The sequence below is a fragment of the Euwallacea fornicatus genome, chromosome 31 (assembly GCF_040115645.1).
Source record: "Euwallacea fornicatus isolate EFF26 chromosome 31, ASM4011564v1, whole genome shotgun sequence".
Taxonomy (NCBI): domain Eukaryota; kingdom Metazoa; phylum Arthropoda; class Insecta; order Coleoptera; family Curculionidae; genus Euwallacea; species Euwallacea fornicatus.
In genome coordinates this window covers 1,562,424-1,583,253 of record NC_089571.1, presented here as the reverse complement: position 1 = coordinate 1,583,253, position 20,830 = coordinate 1,562,424, and the positions used below count along the sequence as shown (strand labels likewise).

Below are 20,830 nucleotides of genomic sequence, written 5' to 3'. Positions count from 1 at the left end.
TTTACTCTCTTGGAGGTAAAAGGTTTTTTAAAAAAATGTCTAATTTGCTTGTGTTTTGTCTCGGGTACAACTGCTCTAATGATAATATTGAACAAATCGCGGCCGTTTATGGCGATACGCTCGAAAACACTCATGGGTTGGCACTGCACAGAGAAATGGTACCGGAACAAGAGGTGCGATTTTAGAAGAACAAATCGCACGTTCACGCTGTATCGCGTCAGCGGTACCATAAATTTTATGTTATTGCCCATGTGTGAAAACAGCCGACTTAAAAACACTTAGTTTTGGTGTTCCGCGATATTGTGAGCATTTATCGCACGCTATAAATGGTATGTTAATGGTGTCCCCTAAAAACGTTTTAATATACTTGGAGCATCGGTGCGACGGTATTAAAACGCTCATCAATTAAAAGTAAAAAACAATAATATATTTATTTATACCTAAGATATGGCTTATGTACATAGATGAGCAACGAGCAAGTGTTATGGTACAACTAAACTAACGGTTTTATTTACTTAGTGGTATAAGTCCAAGAATAATATAATCCGCGTATCAGAAGCCCAGCAGCGAACTCGTATGATCTAGTGCAAAATCGTATGGCTGAGATGGCTGATTGCTCCCGAACCGTAATCGAGAGGTGAAGAGGCAAGTGTAAGAGGTGCATGGGTCAAAGATAGCGGAGCGTGTGCCAAAGTCAACGGGCTGTGCGCTAAACTAAGCGGACCGGCAATGGGCGCGTGAGATATGTAAGACGTCAATCCGTGATCGAGAATTGTTGGTGCATGGGCGACCTGTCGATGGTGTAAACGTTAATGCGTTATCCAAGTTACGAGACTGAACTTACCGCCAAAGACGGCAGAGCCAACGGCGCAGGCTCATGAGCGATGGCCAAAGAAGGTGCGTGAGCCAAAGTCACTGCAGGAGCATGAGCCACGGCCACAGGAGCATGAGCCACGGCCACGGGAGCGTGGCTGACGACTGGGGTCACGTGATGAAGGGGCTCCTTCTTGACGATGGCATTGAAACCGTTCACGGGGTCAGCAGTGTAGTCTACGTGTCTCTTCGAACCGTCCGGCTCGACGAGGGAGTAGGAGCCTTTGACTACATCGCCATCTCGAACTTCTTCCTGGCGTTTTTGGTCTCCTGTATGTGGGTCCTGTCGAACATTACGAAATTGTTTAGGAAAATGTGGCTGACTTGCATTTTTGAAAAAATGCCCTTCTCTCCGCCATTTCGGATCCGAACGTCCACTTGCGACACACCGCTGCGGAGTAAATTTTGTATTTTTTTTTTTTTTTTTTTTTTTTTTAATGCAAAAAGTATTTATTTAGAATTTTCTATTTGAGATGGCGAAATTGCTGTCACAAAGAAAATGACTTTAAGAAGGAAATTTTGGAAATTTCGCATTTTCGAGTGTCCGAGTGCTGAATGGACAATTAATTAAAAAAAATTTTTTGTTTTTTTTTTTGTATTTTTAATGATTTAAATTTAGGCTTCTACCCGATACTATTTATTTTTAATCATAAATATCCCTTTCGTGATATTTAAATGTTTATAGACACGTAAAATGCTACCTCCAACTACCTTAGCGGGCTTTGGCACGCAAATATCTCAAAAATGAATATTATTTTAATGCCCACGAATTACTCTAAGCTGTGCCCCATACGGAACGGCGACAGGTTAAACTTTGTCGTTATTGAGCTGGATCGCAACATAAAAACATGATTACACGTGTTCCCTAGTCATTTATCCCATTTCGTTTTCCTTTCTTTTATCGTTGAATGGTATCTACTTTTTGGCACTGAATAATACGCGTCCACGGAAAGAGGGAGAAACCCATCCTTTTGACACGCGAAATGGGCCTGTTCACCCCAAGCGAGTTGAAAGGCATCGGAATGAATGTTTACACGCCCAATAGCAAGAAGGTTTACAAAGTTTGGAGTTAAATTAAATCACTATAAATAGACCTCTTGCAGTCTTGAAAATAATAACTCGATGGCACGATCAAGGACTACGACTTCGAACGGGACCTGCAAAACTTCGCAGTAGAATTTTCGGTAGCAGCGACTAGATATTAATATACAGGGCGTTTCAGAAACATATTGTCGAACGTTAAGCGGTTATAAAGGGCGATAAGTTAAGTCACTTTGCGTTAAGAACATACATCTGGAAATGAGTCGCTAAGGCACTAGACAAGGAAATTGTTGAAAACGTTAAAGAATGCCCATGTCGTCGTATTTACGACTTTTTGCATTTTTGCCTTCTAAGGTCGTACGCTGAACCGCTCGAAAAGGAACATGTGGATCTTCCTGAATAAAGTGACTTGCGGCCATCACCCTTCCAAGCAATTCTCCTTCTGTCGCTACAAGTGTTTCCTAAACTAGTATTTGAGATAATCCCAAAAATAGAAATCGAGAGGCATTAGATCTGGACTCCGGGCCGGCCAGTTGGCAGGTCCACCTCGTCCAATTTACCTCTCAGGAAATTGTGGGTTTAAGTGATGCCGCATGTCGCAAGTGAGATGTGCCGGAACTCCGTCACGCTGAGATCACATCCTTTGGCGGATATTCGAGGGAACGTTTTCGAGCAACTCACGAAGTACGGTTACTAGTCAACCCAAAATCAGCTCTCTACTAACGTGTGGTTGACACAATTTCCTATTATGCCAACCCACACGTTGGTGGAGAACTGATGTTGGTTAGACTTCTTAAATGTTCTGTGAGGATTTTGGTAGCTCCAATTGTGACTATTGCGGCTGTTGAAGCAACCTTCCGTAAACAAATCAATGAAATACGAAACGAAGATTTTTAACAATTTTCTTGTCTTGCGCCTTTCCGACTCATTTCCGGTTTATGAGGCAACATGACTTAACTTATCGCCCTTTGTAACCTCCTAAAGTTTGTCAGCGCGTTCCCGGAACACCCTGTATACCAATTCTCAATTTGCTTTTACATTTTTAATTTCGAGTTAATGTATCTGTGAAACTGGCACCACTTGGCGGCGACATTGTCGGTCTTTTCTAGGTCGAGTAAGAAGTAAAAAAACAATGCAAAATTAAAGTAGAAGTAAATGCAATAACGTTTGCTGGTGGTGTCGCTGACGTAGTAGTTTTGACACGTGAAATAAGACAACAAGACGGAAAATTAGACTTTCTAGCAACGCCAGGATGAGACAACCGCTCATGTAGCCCTCTGTCGGAAATTTTAGTGCTTAACGCGATTGAGACGTTCGTCGACTCGAGCCAAAAATACTGACAGAAGCCCCAAGTTGTCTCAAACGTTGGACACATGAAGTCCGTTTCTTTACGCCGTACGACATGACACGTGGGCATGTGTTCAACGTTGGAAAGCATTCGACATATCGTGTGGCGCCAGCTTCAAAGAAAAAAGGTATTCGTCTTCGAAGCTTCACAGTGTCGTGGAAGTATTTGGAAAAATTACGACAGAATGTTAGAATCTTTTCTTAGCTCTACCAGATGCTCGTTAGAATTTGTGCACGTCGAGAGACTAGAAAATGCCATATTTCAGATATAATTAAAGCAGAGTCTCGCTATAGTGAACCAACTAATGAACGGCTCTAGCACGCCTCCGAGGACGTTCACTATTTAGAGCGCAGATCAAAAACAAAACAATGATACCTACAGCGTGTTTATTCCGTCACTAATTCAGTATTTGGAGCTATAAAGTAGGACTTCGCCCATTTTAATGGCAAAATAAACGCATTATCCAAATGAAAACGATGGAACACGTAGTAGATACGTTCAGCGTGCGGGGTGGGCAAATTCGGATGGTTTTGGAGGGAATCCCCTAAGGAGTAAGAGATAGGAAAAAACTGATAAGGCATTGTTGATTTTTTTGGAGAGAGATTAAATGCCGGTTTCAAACATACACTCAATCAAACTTACGTGGAATCATCCAGTGTTTTGCAAAAAATTATTTTTGGTGGAAGTTGTGTGCTAGAAATTTGAAGTTGAGGTCCAAAACATATTTATATTGTAAGAATTCAAAGAAAAAAAAACAATTCTGTATGTAACAACGAAAATAAGCTAAAAGTTCTCGTTGTGTAAAAGCTGGATTTATAAGAAATTCAAATTATAAAGGAAATTGTAGACTTTTTGGGCGTTTTTGTAATCTGCATTTCCACCCCTAACTTCAACGCAAGGACGAATGGGGCGGGGCTTCTTAAAAGGTTCTCAATTTACTCTTAAAGAAGATTTCTCCATGCCTCAAGAACTACTTGTATCAGTTGTTCTGTATTTCCCAGATTGTGTCGACGAGCCCTAACCTTAATAAATGCTCTACGGGATTCAGGTCTGGAGAACGAGCAGGCCACGTTAAAACTCTGACACGCTCCGTTTCCGAGGTGTTTTTTTTTACTGGTATGCCGTGGGGCATTGTCGTGCGTAAATAAAAAATTCTCTCCAAGTTGTTATTATTGATTGGAGCACCAAATCTTCGTACCTCAGCCCGGTTACGGTGGGTCAAATGGTAATTAAGGGAGTTTCTCCACCGATCATTATGCCGCCCCAAAACATTGCCGTTTCCCCTTTGTATTTCGGGACAGATCGGGCAGTTTGAGGTCCGGCTTGCCTTCCAGGGCCTCTTGAAACGTGGAATCGCCGATCGTCAGATCTGAGACCAATCCCGGTTTCGTCCGAAAACGGGACGTTTTGCCGTTCGTCCATTGTCCAATTTCGGTGCTGCAAACGCCAATTTAATCTATCGCGTCTATGTTGTCCCGTCGATTCGGGGACTTCTAGCTTCGACTAAGTAATTCTCTAGCTCGAAGTCGTTTTTCAATCGTTTCTATGGATACGCGCATCTCTATCACCTGTAGAAGTTGCCCTCGAAGCTCTCTGGAATCGTTACCGTTGGATTTCTTCCAGCTATTTGCACTAAAAATCGGGCTCATCGATCTGCAGTGACGTTTTGGCGACTCCTCCTTGGCCCGTGTTGCAACGTCCCTAACTCTAAGTGCCTCGAATAAGTTGTCGAGGTCGCCCCTTGCGAAACACCACCTGTGCGGGCCGCAGTCCTTTGAGGCATACCCAGCCCCATTGACGCGATCATTCCTCCTCTCTGCACATCAGGTGACCCCACAAAAGGCAGTTTAAAGCAAAAAATTCAAATGAGAGAACCTAAAACGCGACTTCTCAGTTAATGAAGTCCACACTGCCGCTAATACGGGACTGAACTAAACGTTGTTTATTAATAAATGCAAAATTTGTTTATTCGAACGCAAAAACACCTTTCTGTAAAATACCGGGTGATTCCACGTAAGCTCGATTGAGTGTATCTTACTGCGTTTTGTTCTCGCGTTGTGAGCGAAAGTTCGATTTTTGGCGTTTTCGAAAAAGCCCCCCAATTCTTGTGACGTCGATGGAGTATCGGAACATTTTTTAAATAAATTTCTGTAACAAAAATGACATTTTTTAAATTCCATGGTTTGCAGAGCCACTACGTATAGTTATATTTTTTAAATATAAATCGTATTTGTTTTTGCCAGCACTGAAAAGACATTTTTTCCTCCCTGACATGAACCATAATTCATAGGGACTCGCACCAATTTTGCACAGCTTTTTTTGGCAAAAAAGCACATTTCCCGATAGGTGAGCGTGATATCAAGAAACGTCACACTAACGAGGTTTTATCTGCTTGCTGCGGACGTTCACCACAGCCGGACTCCACTGTACCTCGACGAGAGCAAATTGAAGCGTGCCACCTTCAATGGCGTAGCGCAAGGAGGACGAATGTATCTTCAAGAGGTTCCACCCCCTCACCCCGAATCTATGTTACGAAATTGGTACCAGAACGAGCAGTCTCTTTCAACCTCTCAGTTTCGTTGAGATTTCCGCGAGGCTCTGGGAACGCACCGTATTATTTATCTTCATTACCTGTACGTGGTCTAGTAAAGTTGCTTACTAAGATATTGCAATCAAGTGAGTAATTTGCTTAATGATGGTCATGAAACATCCATTTTGCAACAAATAAAGTGCAGTTTAAGGCTTTCTATAAGATGCTATTTATAATATCATTTATTGCGCTGCATAAAGTGATGCATATGCTTTAGAATCATGGTTAGAGGCTAACAGAATGAGGACGCACTATTTAAGAGTAAATACGGTACTTCGTAAACGCTGAAATAAATCAATGTTGCATTTAGAATCAAATCTGTTAGATAAGTATTACAAAGTTCTATAGTCATGGAACTTTCCACAGTTATGGAGTTACTTTCCCATAACGACGATTTTTTTTTTTTTTTTATTCATGCAATAAGAATGGTATAGATCGTTGAAAACGTAACAGATGTTCTCCATTATGTGGCTGAGATAATATGGAATTACCGTTGTCTATGCTAATTTCATAACACGCTGAATGTCCACCACCATTAGTTTGCCAAATTTGCCTTCTTGCCTCGGTTGACGGCACCGAAAACGTTTGTTTTGTTTATAATGCCATTAACCTTAAATCGCTTCCGTTTAGATTTAGGAAAGCACGCAATTAGTAAGTACAGGGCGTCCAACGAATACGGGCCACAATCCGCATCTTGACAGCTACGACTAGGAAAAAGCTGAAACTTGGCATCATGCTAAAGCGGGGGTGATCTGGTGATTAAGAATATTTTCGTGAAAGTACCACTTCCGGTTGTACCGGAAATGAATGTAGACTCGCTTATTTTAAATGAGACACCCTGTACAGGGTGTTTCCTAACTACGTGTAAAAAACTTGAAGGCATAATCCTCGACTGATTTTGAGTCAAAAATGTCTAATAAACATATGTCCGCAAATGCCTTGTTTCCAATATACAGGGTGTTGACTGAAAGACGTTGAAAAAGGTTTCTAAAGGTTTGGTGGTATTTACTAACTTGTTTATTGTTAGTTTTTTTGCTACTTCCACTACTATAAACAAGATAGTCAGTGTTATTTTGGTGTTTTACTCTCTAAAGTGAGAGAATTTAGTAGTTCTGTGTCCCAAAAATCAGATTATACCTCAGTTTCGAAAATCGTTCAAATGCCTAATTACACTAATCAAGAAATGGCCAATATGGTTCTTGTTTACGGTCTTGCTGATGGTAAGTGTTTGGAATTTACATGGAAAGGTTTCCAAACCACCAAGCTCCCAACCGCCAAACCTTTAAAAACCTCTTTCAACGTCTTTGTGATACAGGATCTCTTGTGAAAACTCCAGGAGGAGGAAAGCCAATAACACGTCGAACACCAGAAGTGGAGGAAGAGATCTTAAGGCGTATTGAAGAAAACCCCGGAACCCCCGGAATTGTCTTTTCTAAAATTCAAACACCCAAATTGAGTCATTTTGGAAATAAAATCTCTTTTTCTTGCCACATTTCAACACCCTGTATGTTGGAAACAAGGAATTTGCGGGCATATGTTTATTAGACATTTTTGACTCAAAATCAGTCGAGGATTACGCCTTCAAATTTTTTACACGTAGTTAGGAAACACCCTGTATATCATCACAAATGTCGATTCTGCGGCACATTATGAATGCTTTTCGTGTATAGTGTTCTATACCTGATTTTTACAGTTTTCGAGATACTTAGAATTTTCCCAAAAAACAATTACAGTTTCAGCCACGAACGTATTTCCTAATCATCCGAAAATGGCTAAGCATTTTGCAATGAAGTTCTGCGCTGCTATGCTAAATGCTTCTCGGTCCTTGGATCAAGGAGATAAATGAAGTTTTTCCATACAGGGTAGTCAAAAACAGAGTCCAAAATTATCACTCAGGAATTGTAAAAAACTCATTTTTTTTTAAACTGGAACCCCCCATTTTTTCAACGAATGCATATTTAACACCAAAAACAAGCGCTACTTGTTGGAATATTCGGTCCAAGACAGTGAATAAAGCGCCCTCCTATTCACGGGGCCTAAATGTGATTGTTGCTTAGGCTAGTGCTTTTTCCCCTTTCCTGGCTTAGCGATAAGACTAGTGAAACAGAGTGAGTTAGTCTGTCGGGCTTAAATAACGATCGTTGATAATAAAAATAAAGGTTCAACTAATTACTGTTGCAATTGGATTTTTACTCTCACGCCATTGGTCGGTCTGGATAAAAGGGATTTTACAACATTACTTTCAATCCATTTGCGTATATCTAAATCTAACCGTTTCCATTTTATTAAAAAAAAACACACTTTTCAATGTTTAGTGCTTAATAATTTATTTTAAATAACATCTAGAGTTACTAGATGGCGCCACAATCGTCAACAATAGGCCTCTTTCTTCTGTAAGATGCTTTGACAGATCAGCTCGTTCCAAACCAACTCTTACGCGTTCGAGGAGTCTTCGTGGTGGCTTCGGTTCTTCCGGCTATCGAATACCAAACGTATGACATGTTCCGGTTAATACTTTGTTACATTCACCGTAAATAATAAACATATTGAGTTAATCGTCGTTTGAATAATTTACGAGTGCCGCCATGCTTAAATTCCGGCGAGCAGCGCCACCTAGTCACTCTAGGCGTCATTTAAAATAAATTCTTCTCGAAAACTATAAAAATTGAGTATAGAACGCTGTACACGAAAAATATTCATTATGTTCCACGGAATCGACATTTGCGATAATATATAGGGTGTTCCGTTTAAAATAAGCGAGTCGACATTCATTTCCGGTAAAACCGGAAGTGGTATTTTCATGAGAATATTTTTAATCACTGGATCACCTCCAATTTAGTACGATGCCCAAGTTTCAACTCTTTCCTAGTCACACTTTTCAAGATACGGATATTGGCCCATATTCGTTGGACATCCTGTACAGTGTTTACGGACGATTCACATCACTGCTCAGGCCGCGGTATGTTCACCATGGGGCCAAACATTGCAACATTGATTTTGTATTATTTGGTTATGACTTGACCGAGGGCGCTAATGGGAACGAGCAGTGCGGCCAGGCCTGTGTCCGAAAGTGACACGTGGTTTGAGTTTCAAGAAATCCAAGGTTGAAAAATTGGATTCCTGTTTCGCAAAGCTCAGGCGGGGTGAAACTTTCCGTGACGTCGCATCCCTCTTGCCGTACCGAAGTTTTCATTGTACGTACGTCAATGGTCACTCACTTGTCAACGCTTCAAACCCCCGTTTTGATTGGCAACCTTTCCGTCCAGTTACATACAAAAGTGTCCAGCAATGGACAGGATTGATACAGTTTAAAGCATTTCATTGGCCCTTTACGTTTCATATTTCTCAACGTCGATATGCAAAAATGAGGTCAATCTTTTAGGCCAAATATTGAGTAACGGGAGATTAATGAAACTGTCTTCTTGCGTGTTCTGAAAATGTTGAAGGTTTGACAGTACTTTGAAAAACCTGAATCGTCTAAACGGCGTGTACTCCATGGTACCTTTGCCGGTAATTTGAAAACAGTAACTGGTGGCGAAAGATGTCAGAAAAAATGTCCTGCGCATTTGAGCAGGCAGCTGCGAAGTCTACGTGCGCTGACTGCAGTGAGTCGCAAACTGTCAAAATCTTAACTGAATATCTCAAAAACTGTTTGGTTATTGACTATCGCACTGCATAAAATTGTTTTTTATTCTCATACAGTGAAAAAATTTTTTGAAAATCCCGTAGAAAGCGATACTACTTATTAATATCCCAAATAGTCTCGTAAACAGTGTAATTTCACTCTATCGCACTTACGCACGATAGGTTTGCACAATTACAGCATCAACGAATATTGACAGATAGTTCGGTAACAACTACTGATACGCTGCATCTACTGCTTCCTACCTTGTAATATTGAGCAATTAAATACTTACGCTGACGCCGTATTCAAATTTGTACTGAGGGTGAGCATCGTACGGTTCTGCATGGACGGCCACGGCTGGGGCGTGACCTATTGCCACGGGCTCTATCACGGGGACTGCCCTCACGCAGGCCAGATATATCAAGACGAACCCGATCTGAAATGATCATACCGAATTTGAATTTTTTCGTTTGACATTTTAACGCACCTTTAACTGCACACAGAGCTAGTTGCACGTCAACGGGTCAATGTAGTGCTCAAGTTCAAAAGTAGCTGCCTCTAAATTGAGCAGTTTCGTATTGAAAGGTCAAGATGGGTTACAAAGTGTTCCCATCTGTCTTTTTCTATTTAATGCGTCCATCGCATTTTGAAAATTTTAGGTATGACGTGTCATTTAATAATTGCGAAATTTCGCTAGCAGATGGCTCCTAAGACGTTTCGTGTAAGTTTTTATAGGATATATATATTTCGATTTTGAAATTTTTTTTTCTACTCGCCGTTGAAGTTCTGCTGCGGAACGTCGCAACGCTCTGTATACAAGATGATCTGTATTTCCGACTGTCTTTTGCTCTCTCAAGCAAAGCGGTCCTGCCGAAAATGGCACCGTCATTACTGTAACCCGTTAGTTAAACTTCAAGCGAGGTGTTACAGTAAACAATATATGGAAAATGGGATGAAAACAAACCTGTATTTGCGAGGTTTGACCTCTTTTCGCAAAGATTTTAACAAAATAACTTTTTTTGTTTAATCACTAGTTAAATTTCGCTTCGAGCGTTATTGTTCATGATAAATATTTGATGTAAACAGACAGAGTTGAGCAGTGAAGCACAACAGTTGATGTTTGTCTGAAATTATTGCAATTTTACTGCAGGTTTTGATTCTAAACGCCTTCTGGCTCTAGTCTCTAGAATCGAGGAGAAGGCGCCTTCTCCTCGGATTTCAGAACGACGCTCCGCGTCTCGAAAATTGTAAGAGGAGCAAAGTTCGTTAAATTAGGGGAAAGTCGCTTCGCGAGTGAATCCGGCCAAACCTGCATTTTTGAAAAAAATAAAAAAAATTGTGAAAACTTGTACGGTGGCGGCCATTGAAACAGAGCCAGCTGATACTTTTGGTAGAATTCGACGCTACAACTCTTACATTGTGATGAACCTCTATATAATTCCTGTGCACGTTCAATAGGAATGATTTCAAGTGCGCACCGAAACGAAAATTAGGAGTGAACACGATCGAAATTGAAACTTGTTGGGTTTCAATTTGTCTGGTCACTAAAATAGAGACGTGAAAAATGAAATACATAGCACTAGTGATCCTTCAACTTTGCACGTGTCGTTTCCCTTAAGTTATCACCGTGATCGCCTTTTTGACATTCAGTGAAACACTGAAGAATAGCTCAGATGAAAATGGGCCGTGGCGTTCGTTGCACGGCAGAGGAAAGAGCGGCGATCTTAACATTGCGGAAAGAGGGAAAATCGCGGAGCGAAGGGAAGAACAAGTCCTCATACAAAGAGGCGAATTCTTCGAGTCCTCAAAAAAGATCCCTTCAAGACGTCCATCAGTATTAAAACTGAACTGAATATGGAAAAAAGCACAAGAACTATTCGAAGAAGGCTTCAGACAAACAATTTACACGGCACAATAGCCAGAAAAGTTCCTTTATTGTCCTCCAAGAACGTTAAGCAACGTTTAAAAGTCGCCCAAGACCATTTGAACTGGGATGGTAAAGAGGGAATAAAAAAATGGCGCTTTATTTTATGGAGCGATGAAACAAAAATAAATCTAATGAGATCTAATGGGAGACACCATGTCTGAAGACCATGCAACCAGCAATTATTACCAAAACGCCCCATTAAAACAGTTAAATGTGGAGGTGGTAACATAAAACTTTGGGGAGCCTTTTCATGGTATGGTGTAGGAACAATTAACTGAATTTAAGGTACCATGGATCAACATGAATATGTCCACATTCTTCGAGATGTTATGTCGCCTTTTGCAGAGGAGACCATGCCGCTAATATGGAAGTACCAACAAGACAACGGCCCAGAGCACACGTCTAGGAGAACGGGAATATTTTTAAGTGATAATAATGTGGGTTTGTTACCTTGGCCCTCCCAATCGCCGGACCTTAATCCTATTGAGAACTCATGGACTGTCCTCAAGAGCGCTGTTGGCAAACGTAAAACGGAAAACAAGGACGAACTCTGGGAGGTGATCAAGGCAGAATGAGAAGGAATACCCCACTAGGCGTGTGTCAAAAGTCTGTGAGCTCTACGCCTGGAAGGCGTGTCAGAGTTATTAAACATAATGGTCATGCAACAAAGAGTTTAAAGTGAGTTTAAGCGTCATTTAATAATTTCGAAACTGTAAAATATTTTTAATTACGCCTCTATCTTCGGTCGGCTCTATTTTCATGACCAGGCGTTCGCGTTGATTTGTTCCATTTACTTGTTAAATGTTATGTTTATGCGATTTTTTCAAATTAAGTTTGTTGTTAAAACTTTCTTTCCTCGTTACACATCTACAATATACAATTATTGCACTGATTCGGTGCGATACTAAAACTTCATTTCGCAAGGAACGTACTTCTTTGAACTGGCTCTGTTTCAACGGCCGCCACTGTATGTTTTTTTTTTTTTTTTTTTCGAAAACTAAATGCAAGCGGCGTTGCCTGCGGCGGATCGGACAAAATTAGAGCAACTTTTGAAATATTCTTCTAAATTTAAATTCTCTAAAAAATCATGAAATATTTTATCATAAATATTCAGCTTAAGGTAGTTAGTGTAAAATACATTTGCTATAAATAGTTGAAGTTGTTATTGGGAGTAAAAAAATAAAAAAATTGTTTTGATCTAAAATTCTTTGCGACAAAATGAGAGCAACCAATGTTTAAAAATTTTGTATTTCTGACTTTCCTGTGGTCTTTTAAACAAATAATATCTACGATTGTGCCTCGTGGTGTTCACTATTCAGTCGATCTAAAACAAAAAATTATTAGTGCAGATAAGAGTGGGAAATCGCAAAAATTTATATCGGAAGTTTTTGGCATAAAAAAAGATGTTTTATCAAAAACTATCAGGGGATTCACTGACCGTGGTGACGTAACGAATTTAAAACGAGGTGGCCGAAAAAGGAAAACGACAGAGAAGTTAGACGGGCGTCTTATAAGGCTAAGTAAAGAAAATCCTGTCAAAATGTCAGCTCGCCAGATTATTGCACAAGCAGAGGAAGTTGGTGTTTCTTCCAGAACAGTTCAACGTCGATTGACAGAACGTGGTTTAAAAGGAAGGAAACCTGCCAAAAAACCACATTTTTCACTAAAAAATGGAGGCCAGGATGTTGTTCGCCACCTCCCACCGAGATTGGACTCCTCAACGGTGGAAGAAAGTATTACTTTCCGACAAATCCAAGTTTTGCATCTACGGAAGTGATGGAGCTCACTGAGTACGTCGCCCAAATGGCCAAAGACTTCATCCAAAGTACGTAAAAACTACCATTAAACACGGAGGAGGACGTATTATGGTTTGGGGTTGTTTCTCTGCTTACGGAACTGGTCCACTTTATAGGATTAAGGACAAAATGGATAGATTTAAGTATCATTATATACTAGAGAATGTTATGCATCCATATGCCGAATGGGAAGTGCCCCTTAAGTTTGTCTACCAGCAGGACCACGATCCTAAGCATACTGCAAAAATAGTAAAAGCTTGGTTCGCGGAGAAGAAAGTCGAGGCAGTGAAATGGCCAGCCGAATCTCCGGACTTAAATCCCATTGAGAACCTTTGGGGGATCACAGATAACAAAATCCGAGAAAAAATATTACCAATCGGGATAATTTATTTGAAGAAATAGAAAACGCCTGGAAGTCTATTGATCCTGACATCATTTCAAATTTAATTTCTTCAATGCCGAAAAGGTGTGAGCTGGTTCTTCAAAACCAGGGGTATTGAACTAAATACCAATGGTAATACATAAAAAATCGTTCTAGATGTAAAATTCATTGAAATCATTTTTAAGTTGCTTTAATTTTGTCGCTTCAATTGTGGTGGTAAAAGGTCTTCTTTTTCCTTCTCCTCTAAAATGTGCTTCTTAAACATTGAGTCTCAGGTGTAAATTATAATATGCTGTAAATACATTACTGATAATAAAAAATCTTATTTTTGAAGAAACAATGTCAATACAAAATTAAATTTCTAAAGTTGCTCTAATTTTGTCCGATACTGTATGTATTGACTCATCCGGGAAATCAAAATTTGAACGTTTTTCGTTCGAAAAAATTCGAAGGAAAAAAAAAAATCAAAATGTCACTTACTTTTATCATGTTTGCAGCTCGGTTGTTTCGTACTGAGAAAATCGACAACACCGCACGAGCGTCTTAAGGGCTTCAAAATTGCAATTCGAATCACGGGCCAATCAACCACCGAACAAAATTCTGAGACTGATTTGACCAGTCCGAACGTTTATATATATGGCGATCTCATATGGGCCATTATGCAATTCATTTGTCACCGAGAGCCGGTCTTGGAAAAACGGCGGCCGGTAAAACACGGTAAACACGTGCAATGTAGATTAATGCGTCCACGGCTTTCAAAATGGGTAAAAATCGGAATCAATTAAAGTACCAACAGCGTTCAGATAGCTTTTCTGTTGGTGTATATGGACGCCAACGAGAAATGCCAATCAAATTCGAATTTTAATTTCAATGGGGTCAGTGTTATGCACTTTTCTTAAACGTACATTTAGGTGATTAAGCTTCGTGAATTCGGTTATTCGCTATGCGATTGCTTACGTAAAGAAGTTTAATAGCAAGGTTGTGAACAGTGATGTTTCACGTGCACGTCCGAGATCGGCCTAAGAAGCCTTCCGAATTACTTGCGGACAGCTCCGAGGGTTTCGTCGATATCGATGGGCTCGCTTGTGCAGGGTGGTCCCCCGGGGAAGTCCCGCGGGCGGTTGCGGGATGAAGAATAAGTGTGAATTTGTCAAAAATTATGAATCATTCTTCGTTGCACGAATTGCACAAACGGGGGAAAATCATTAATGTCACTGTAAAATAATGCGGGTGCAAGATTTAAATAACTTTTTTTTTTTTTTTTTTTTTTAATAGAGGAGGGAAACCTTCAAAAGGTACCCGGTCCGATGTTCGAGCAACCGGGTTACGTGGGATTCGTCCCTGAATGGGACGCCTACCCACTAAAACCCTCCTCTCTTCACCCTGGATCTCCCCGGAACCGCCGCTAGGCATTACTTCGGGGAGGGGGAAGATTTAAATAACTTAACGTCGTAATTATTGCCCTAGTGCCATTATAATTCGCTGGTGACTGATTCAGTGCAACAAGAAGGAACCAGTGTTTTATTGTGAAATATATGCATGAATTTTGGCAGGATTAATTTCTCTTATATGTTTTGAAGTATGAATTGCACATTTTGAAATCAAAATGGCGGCTCCAAATCTATTCTATGAAAAAATCCATGCTCCTTGTCACGATGGAAAGACTGGAGCAGTCACATCTTCTCCGTGCTACATGAAAGTCATCGACAGGTTCATCTCTGGGCGTGCCCCTGAAGCGCGTAGCAAGTCTTGTCCACTAACTGGTGCTCTATGCAGCTTCATAGAGCATTTTCTGTCGCCAGCGTCCCGTTTTCAAACCTGAAGGGCCTAGTTTGCCCTTTCCGATCTGGACGGCCGAAGTTTCTTTTTTCGAATTAACGCCGCTTGTATTATATGCCGATAATTATCCCAGAGGACAGCCACATTTCGCTCCTTTATCATACTCAATTTCCCATGAAAAACGTCATAGCAACCAAGAGAAGGCTACATTTATTCCGTACTAGTGGTAGAAACGTTTGATCGACCTTTCTACATTGGGTTTTCCTCGTCCAGCGAACAGCATTTTACTAACTTCTAGAGGTTTCAGATCGGGACGTTTAGCCGCGCAACGCGCCGAACGCCGAACAGAACGCCAATTCGGGCGGGACGAAATTCGCGCGAGCACGAGCACAAATGCTACGGGGAAATCCCCCGCCAAATGTGGCGTGCCCGCATTGATGGTTTTTTATTCGGCGTTCGGTTCGTCGTGCGGCGAAACGTTCGGGCCCGTACGAAATTTAAACCCGAATAAAAACCACACCGTGTGTTTCCCGAATAACTGCTTCTTTGGCGTTGTAACACATTTCATTTGAATGAATCGCAAGCGATAAAAGAATCATTTTCGACCACGATAAAATTCTTGCGGTCAACTGCAATCTCGCTAACAAATTGAAACATCGAGTTGGTTGTTATCAAGAACCGCAACCAGTTTCCGCGTTATGGACGTTACAGCTACGCATCGTGAAAGCTCGTGGGTCGAAAGGGCATACCGACGACATATGTACTTTATAATTTTGGAGGTCGGATTTGTGCAAGAAGTGCCAGACCTGAAGCTGAGATATGTGGCAATTTTGTTTTATAGCTGCCAGTACCGACTTTTACGTTTTAAATAACATTGTTGTCTGCTTTGTAGTTCTCTCGTTTTAATATACGATAATGGGCAACGGACAGTGAAGGTTGTAATTTCAGTTTTTGAACAAGTTATCTTTCTGTAATTGCGTCAGTGACGATAAATAATATGTCATATGTTCTGCTACGAATTGAGTTTAAATGGATGACAAATTGCCACTTGTATACAGGGTGTCCCACAAACGTTGGATAAATAAAGCGGACGAAAAACGAAAAAACAAATCTAATAGGTTTAAGTCGGGACTTCGCATTAGCCACGGATTTCATTCGCCTCGGATGAGTCATCTGTGTGAGAAATCCATATTCAAGATGTCCGTTGCGTGCATAGGGTAATGAGCAGGAACGCCGTATTACATAAACCGAAGACGTCTTTTATCTTAAGGCTGGAGGAACATGTTCAAAGGCTGGAGGAACATCTTCAAAGGCTGAAGGAACATGTTCAAAGGCTGGAGGAACATCTTCAAAGGCTGGAGGAACATCTTCAAAGGCTGGAGGAACATCTTCAAAGGCTGGAGGAACATCTTCAAAGGCTGGAGGAACATCTTCAAAGGCCGGAGGAAGATCTTCAGGAACTGGGTTTAAGTTATTTGTCAAGAAACCGAAATATCGTTCTCCATTCAGTTTTCGGGGAATTTCAACTGGGCCCAAAATCGTACGTGCCCAAAATTCCACATCATACGTTAATTGAAAATTCACATTGAAATTGATATTCTCTAATTAAATGAATTCTGTGTAGCAACAACAGCCGTTTCCCCAATTAAATGTGCATACCTCCTCTTGTAAATGTTCGCTCGTCGGTGAGCCCTTTTTCTGTTAAAGAACAACGATTCCTGAGGTCCTTTTTAACGAAACAAATTGCATTTATTGACTCTAGGTTGAAAATCCCTTGGCAATAAATTTTGAACGAACGTGAAGTGGTATGGAAATAGCTCCCCTTTCCGTAAAAATTGTTAATTTACTGACCCTCGTCGTTGCAGCGGTAAGCCCGATGCCAGTCTCTGGGCTCTCGCGTATGCGGACGAAGATTTCCTCTTCTTGGTTCGCAATGAAGAATTTCGGTCTTCCTTTATCCGATTTTGCATCAATGTAATGAATATACGAGGTGTTCCACCAAAACACACAAAAAAAAAACAGAAGTTTGGCTCACACCTTGAAAACTATGAACTATAAATCAAACCTGAGTGCGCCACTGAATTCTACGCGAAAATCTCTATCGGGCACCATTTTTACATTTTCGATAACTTGATGCATATTCAAACTATGAGGGGGGAGGGGGGGCAAAATGCAGTATTTTCCAAAACGCCCTGTAGTGCACACAACAAGAAAGCTGAATCGGTTCTGTCAACTTCGCCATTAGTTTCACTAAAAATGACGACGGTTCGCGAAAACGTCTTTCTATCTTTGCTAATAACCGAGATATCTCACGATTGCGACGAAAATGGGACACCCTGTACAATCTCGCCCAGTCTATTGTTCGAAACCGCGATGATCTTGCTGTCTCTTAATGGGGCAAAGCTCCAGGTACCGTTGGGTAGTTTTGCAACTTCTGAGATTTGTTTACGCGTAAACAAATATAATATTGCCGATCTCAGTGTTCGGGGAGCCATTGTGTCAAGGCTTTCGTGAAAGTATCACACAATTCACTTATCACGCTAAGGCTGTTCGTTAGCATAGTTGTGACTAATTATTCAAATTGCGTACGGCATTGAGAAGGTCAAAAATGGGAACCGCGTGACGTTTTGCTTTTATTTCCACAAATTCAATTGCCACAAGGCGCAAGTCACTCTTAAAGTCGCTAGTAGATCAGTTTTTTTTTGTCTCAAACGTTTGTCAGATGTTTCTTACGGATGTTTTTAAAGTAAAGTTCAATTAGATGGAAGTGTCGATGCTTTCCAGTTAATGTTACCGGCAAAAACTGCATTGACGTGCCAATTTCTACTTACCACGTCAATCGAGGTTCGTTTTTTTTTTTTTTTTCATATTGAGCTTTAATCATGTCTCAGCAACAATAATTCAACTAGCGGCAAATCGCCGGATGTATAAGTAAGAAGTTGATGGTCTTTAATGCGATCGTACAGAAACACATGATCGGTTTCATGTAGGGTCGCCCGTTCAAAACAGTCCACCCGAACCATCTCGGATCGAGTCTCTTTCTTCGGCAAACCCCGAGACGAACGTAAATTTCACTTTTAAAGGGGAGATTTTTAGCTGGTAAAGTCGCCCCCCTAAGCGCGGTGGCAACCCCTTCAGGAATTTTAAATGGAGCGGGGGGTCGAGGGGCACGTCAAATCGGAGGTATTTCAATTTCCTTTACGAGTACACTGAATTTTTCTGCTCCGGCTCTGCATATTGTAAAAAAAAACCGTTTTTGCGCATCGGTGAAATAAATCGAAAAAAATGATCTAAATTTAATGATGATGAAGTCACCAGTACTGCAGAAAATGATGTTTGTCATCGAACTCTTGAGATAAGGTGATGGGTTTTATCAGCAATGCACGTGTGGTGTTGTTCCGACTTTACATTGGACAAGATTGTGCCGCGAAATTTGTCGATTTATCCGACGATTCGAAGCATCATGGTTTACGCCACCGCATGGAGGATTGAAATTGTCACCGTCTGTTTCAAAAACCATGAAATGGCCCGAGAAATGGCAAGAATTTTTAATGGAAGGCGTCCCGGTGAGAATCTGAGCCGTCCCTGCGTGACGAATTCAATATCTAAATTCATGGAAAACGTATCCGTTACCAACGAAAAACATGAAAGGCGACACATCGCCACCAACGAGGCTGCACGGATTGCCATTTTGGGACATATCGAACTTGATCGTGTAAACCAAGAAAAGTTGATTTCAAGCACCCGAGAATTAAATTAAAAGCAACATCAGCTATTCCATATAGCAGTATTCAGAGGATCTTGAAAAGGCATAACATCCATCCCTATATGATGCATCTTATTCATGAGTTCAATGAAAATAACCCAGATCGCAGTATGCAATTTTCTGAGGTGGTGAGTGGAAGCACGTTAATCGTTCCCAATTTTCCATATTCTAGATGGTTTTCTGGCGAATGCACATTATCTCCGAATGATTTCGTCAGCAGACATAATTGCGGATACTGGGGCGATGTGAATTCTAGAATTATGAGATAACAGCATTCACAGTGACCAGAAAAATTGAATGTATGGACTGGGTTTTTTTGGGAAATCATAACGTTGAGCATTCTTTTCTACCTGATAACTTGACCAGTGAATCGTGCCTCGATCTACTTCAAGACTTCATTTATCCTCACATTGGGGATATCCTTGGAAGTGACGATCAAATTCCAGGGAATGATGTATTTTTTCACTAGAATAGCTCTCTGCTATGCTGTGCGGTTCCTGTACGTAACTTTTTGTATCAAGATTTTCCCGAACACTCGATTGGTAAAAGAGGTTTCATTAAGTGGCCCCCAAGATCTCCCGATTTAACACTACTGGACTTTCTCTTATGGGATCATTTAAAAACTTTTGTTTATAACACGAAGTCTGCCTCTCTATCGCCACCGAATAGCGATAGCGCAAGTGATGAAATAGCCCCCGAAATGCTGCAAAACGTTCGGGAAGAGGTTGCATAAAGACGTTATTATTTTATGGAAATAAACGAGTCCCACTTGATCCTCCGTGCCATTTGAGATTCTTGAAGTGGTTGTCGCCCCGTTTAGGGGGGACGACTACTCCTGCGAATTTATGATCTACAAATGTCGCCCTTAAAAGCAAAATGGGCGTGTCTCGGGGTTTTCCGGAAAAGACATTCCATTGAAGATATTTCAGGTGGACTGTTTTAAATGGGCCACTCTGTATATCTTCTGACGAGAAGACAGTCCGGTCTCCTCAAAGAATTAAGAAATTTACTAAAACTTTGTTGTTGTCGAGAAAAAGTATTTTTATACTACTGTGAGCAAAAAATAAGGTCGATTTATTTATAAAACGAATCTATTCTTTCGAACGTCATCGTCTTCAAAGCACTCTCCATTGTACACAATGCACTCTTGCCATCGTTTTTTCCAATCCCGGGAACTACCAGAGAAGTTATTTTCCGGGATAGTCTTCAATGCTTCCTTCGATTCGGCTTTTATCTCTTCAATTACGTCGAAACCGTAATCCCGGATCGGTTTTTTGGGCTTGTCGAACGGCGAGAAGTCCAGCGGTGCTAAGTCAGGCGAATAGAGCGGTCGTGGAACAATGCGGGTCAACTTTCTGGCAAAATGTTCTCGAAGAACCAATGCCTGGAACGGTGAGTTATCGCAGGGTGAAAGCGAAGATGTTTCTGCCCCTAATTAGGGCCTCCTCAGGCAAATAGCTTCACTCAAACGACATTTCTTGTTAACAGTTCGGCCTGGCGGAATGAATTCGTACTGCACGCCGCGATTATCGAAGAAAACTGTCAGCATGACCTTAATTTTTGACCGAGTTTGGCGTGATTTTTTCGGTTTTGGTTCGCCTTTTGCACGACATCCGCTTGATTGATGGGTTTTTTCCGGGTCGTATAGATAAATCCAAGTCCCATCTTCTGTAATATTGCGTTTCATGACGTCCCGGCAGGCA

At 41.0% G+C, this 20,830-nt stretch overlaps 2 protein-coding genes across 5 annotated transcripts in view; one reads left to right on the top strand and one right to left on the bottom strand.

Moving 5' to 3' along the window:
• Window positions 1–20,830, top strand: part of mim (missing-in-metastasis) — a 131,960-nt gene that overhangs the window by 36,646 nt on the left and 74,484 nt on the right. The window lies entirely within an intron of this gene.
• On the bottom strand, window positions 406–14,194 carry LOC136348062 (cuticle protein 7-like). The gene is made up of 4 exons (XM_066298600.1): window positions 14,063–14,194; window positions 9,770–9,913; window positions 845–1,156; window positions 406–791 (listed from the first exon to the last, which is right to left on the bottom strand). Exons 1-4 carry the CDS (start codon window positions 14,069–14,071, stop codon window positions 582–584), a joined length of 675 nt encoding a protein of 224 aa, XP_066154697.1. The 5' UTR covers window positions 14,072–14,194; the 3' UTR covers window positions 406–581.

Excerpts from the sequence above, each read along its gene's own strand:
- LOC136348062 (XM_066298600.1), bottom strand. Across the intron at positions 1,157-9,769 it reads AATTTGAATACGGCGTCAGC|GACCCACATACAGGAGACCA; the intron begins GTAAGTATTTAA and ends AATGTTCGACAG. Across the intron at positions 792-844 it reads TGGCTCTGCCGTCTTTGGCG|GTCGCCCATGCACCAACAAT; the intron begins GTAAGTTCAGTC and ends CACCATCGACAG.